The sequence below is a fragment of the Alexandromys fortis genome, unplaced genomic scaffold (genome assembly GCF_014885135.2).
Source record: "Alexandromys fortis isolate MF-2015 unplaced genomic scaffold, M_Fortis_MF-2015_v1.1 scaffold_94, whole genome shotgun sequence".
Classification (NCBI taxonomy): Eukaryota; Metazoa; Chordata; class Mammalia; order Rodentia; family Cricetidae; genus Alexandromys; species Alexandromys fortis.
In genome coordinates, this window is record NW_026067979.1 from 1,098,986 (window position 1) to 1,102,556 (window position 3,571).

At 42.2% G+C, this 3,571-nt stretch overlaps 1 protein-coding gene across 1 annotated transcript; it reads left to right on the forward strand.

Moving 5' to 3' along the window:
- Positions 1–370: 370 nt before the first annotated feature.
- Positions 371–1,946, forward strand: Chmp1b (charged multivesicular body protein 1B). Its single transcript, XM_050157904.1, has one exon. The coding sequence runs from the start codon at positions 493–495 to the stop codon at positions 1,090–1,092; it is 600 nt and encodes a 199-aa protein (XP_050013861.1). The 5' UTR covers positions 371–492; the 3' UTR covers positions 1,093–1,946.
- Positions 1,947–3,571: the final 1,625 nt, after the last annotated feature.

Below are 3,571 nucleotides of genomic sequence, written 5' to 3' on the forward strand. Positions count from 1 at the left end.
TTTTTTTTTTTTTTTTTTTTTTTTTGGTTTTTCGAGACAGGGTTTCTCTGTGGCTTTGCCAGGATATTTTTTTACATGCAGGTCTGGACCCATCCCGTCTTCTTCGGTAGCTACACTCCCCTGAAAAATAAAAAGTGCCTGTGGGCGCCGGTTTTGGGAATTTGCCCCTAGTTTTGCTGCCTTAAAAACTAAGCGGAAAGTCGACAAAGACGCAGCCAGGTACACACCATCAGCAAAGGCGCAGGAATCCCAAGTAGGCGGAGCCTGGCGCTGTCCGTCTCTCGGGCACCGCCCTCCGGCACCGCCCTCTACTTGCCCGGTTTTTCCTCCAGCCGACCCCACCCGGCGCCGAGTTTGACGTCACTGTCTGCGCCGCTCGCCGTAGATACAGGAAGTGAGACCAAAACAAAGGAGCGCCGGCTGGGAACGGACCTCTTTGAGCCGGTGTCCCTGCTTCTTCACCCCGGCCCACTCCACAGAAGCCGCACGACCATGTCCAACATGGAGAAACACCTGTTCAACCTGAAGTTCGCGGCCAAAGAACTGAACAGGAGTTCCAAAAAATGCGACAAGGAGGAAAAGGCCGAAAAAGCCAAAATTAAAAAGGCCATTCAGAAGGGCAACATGGAAGTTGCGAGGATACACGCCGAAAATGCCATCCGCCAGAAGAACCAAGCGGTGAATTTCTTGAGAATGAGTGCGCGGGTGGATGCGGTGGCTGCCAGAGTCCAAACTGCGGTGACGATGGGCAAAGTGACTAAGTCCATGGCCGGTGTGGTTAAGTCGATGGATGCGACGTTGAAGACCATGAATCTGGAGAAGATCTCCGCCTTGATGGACAAATTCGAGCACCAGTTTGAGACCCTGGACGTGCAGACGCAGCAGATGGAAGACACTATGAGCAGTACGACGACGCTGACCACTCCCCAGAACCAAGTGGATATGCTACTCCAGGAAATGGCAGACGAGGCGGGCCTCGACCTCAACATGGAGCTGCCGCAGGGCCAGACCGGTTCCGTGGGAACGAGCGTGGCTTCGGCTGAGCAGGACGAACTGTCCCAGAGACTGGCCCGCCTTCGGGATCAAGTCTGACCGCAGAACCAGCCCAAAGTTTCCTTTGACGCTTCTCTGTTCTAGAGAGGTGCCCTAGAATTTGGGCCAGAATACCGAAGGCTCTTCTTTCTAAAAACCTTTGGATATATAGCCCTCTCCAGATAGGATAAGAAATTCCAGTTTTCCTCCACTACGAACTGGATTTTAAAGTTCTTTATAGCTTACGATGATGTGTATTTTTTTATAGCTGCCTTTTAACAGGACCGGCTAATTTGCTCTATATGAATCTAGAAAGATCGGCAGAACTCTAGCCCTCATGTGTTCCGTTATCACTTAGAATTATCAGATTGAAGTTTGTTTTTAGTTTGGTTGACGATACATCGACCGACAAGTGGTACAAAAACTTAAATGAGGAGGAATGGGTACTTAGTTGACTTACAAATCTGTAAACACCGTTCAACTTATTTAATGAAAAATACTTTGTATTTCATTTGGTTTTGCTATCGAAGAACAACTACAATTGATTAATTTATTCTCATAGCTTATATTAAAATTACCTTACAAAATGCTCATCTTACATTCTGTTAGTTCATGTAATAATGGAGTTTGAATACCTGGGGAAAATGCCAATAATTGATTACCAGGAGAATTTTAAATTTGTTTATTATATCCTATTTACCGTGAATTCTTAAGGCTTAACATTTGACAATTTCTAGTTGCTTTCTAATGAAGATCAACCCTTTGTAGACTTCTTATCAAAATAATGTCCATCAGCATGGCAGTCCTATTACATGCCTAACATTGCCAAAGAACTGCTGCTTTGTCCAGGTAAATCCTGGAACTGTGTTTTGTTTTTATTTAATAGCCAAAAAATATAAACATTTTTGTTCTAATTATTTGTACTTGTTTGTATTTTGTCTTAAAGCAACAACTCAAAAACTTTAAAACCTCAAAAAGCATAAGTTAATGCTATGAATCTGCCAAGCTTAAATGTACGTTTAGACAGCTAGAAGTCTAGGATGAAGGAATGAGCTGGTGTTAGAGAGAAGAGAGAGAGACTAGAAGCTACCACCACCAGCCGCCTTCCTTTTATCCTCTGGTATAAAAGCGAAGCTACTCCCCCTTTCTCCTGGCCTCCAAACACGGAGAACAACTTGAGTTTGCTTGGCACATATATTAACCTAAGTTAATTGGAAAAAAAACTTACAAAGTTTGTCTTATTTAAATTCCCCTTTTCCTGGAGGTATTTTTTTCCATTAAGAGAATTCCAGTGTTTCAGACAAAATAGAGCCTCTACAAAACTCTTTGGAACATCCATTGTTCTAGTGTGCTTTCCCACGTGAATGCGTGTTTAATGAGTTTAATGAAAACAAAAGAAGTGCAAGTGTGCACAGATGAGCTGAGACTCTTGAGTGAAGGAGTGAGTGAGTGTGTGTATGTATGTATGTTTGTACATACGTACCCTTTATTTTTGGTAAGTCTGCTCCACGGGACTCCCTCACTGTCCAGTGTCCTCATATGCACAGTTGTGCTGAGTCAGGCGTGCATGAATACAGCCTGTGTTGTAGTCCTTTAGACTGGAAAACCTCCGTTCGTTATAATTTTAAAAAATAACTTCCTGGTAAATTAAAGACCCTTTTGTGCTGAAAATATTTCGATCAACATATATTTTGAGAAATTCAACCATACTATCTATGCTTAAACTTTCTTAAAATGTGTGCATTTCATACTATATAAAATGTACATCTCTATGAATCATAAACATTATTTTCAAAAACACTACAGGCCCATGAGTTATTTCCTCACGTTTAGAATTGATGTAGTTTTAATTTTTAAATCTTGAAAACTGGATAAATATATTTAAATGGCATATTATTACTTGCGAGTATGGATCTCAGCATAGAGTGTATGCTTAGCATTCATGAGACCCTGGGTTAGATCTCAGCACCACAAAACGGATGTGGGGCAGGAGAACTCAGAAATAAATTTGGTTCAGAGAGCATGGTATTTTACCAAAGTCTGCCTCAATCCCAAATTCTATTTTTTTTTTTTTTTTTTTTTTTTTTTTTTTTTTTTTTTTTTTTTTTTTTTAGTTTTTCGAGACAGGGTTTCTCTGTAGCTTTGGAGCCTGTCCTGGAACTAGCTCTTGTAGACCAGGCTGGCCTCAAACTCACAGAGATCCGCCTGCCTTCGCCTCCCGAGTGCTGGGATAAAAGGCGTGCACCACCACCACCCGGCTCAATCCTAAATTCTTATCTTGGTACCTTGGCATTTTTTTTTTTTAATATTCCCGGAAGCCTTGATATTCTTACTCTGAATGTTCCTTCGTGTATACAATTGTTTTTCTAAGCTGGGTTTTAAAATTAATGGGGAGGGGAGGGGGAAGAAACAGACTGATGTGCACACTCAACTTTCTGCAGTTAGTTTAGTTTATTGCAGGGCTCCAGATGACTGGAGGCGAGGGAAGGACACAATAAGTAAGCCAAGCTGGTCTGGTGACATTGTTAAGTCAATCAGT

Bases quoted from the DNA above. Each gene is read 5' to 3' on its own strand.
- Chmp1b (XM_050157904.1), top strand. From the start codon at position 493: ATGTCCAACATGGAGAAACACCTGTTCAACCTGAAGTTCGCGGCCAAA.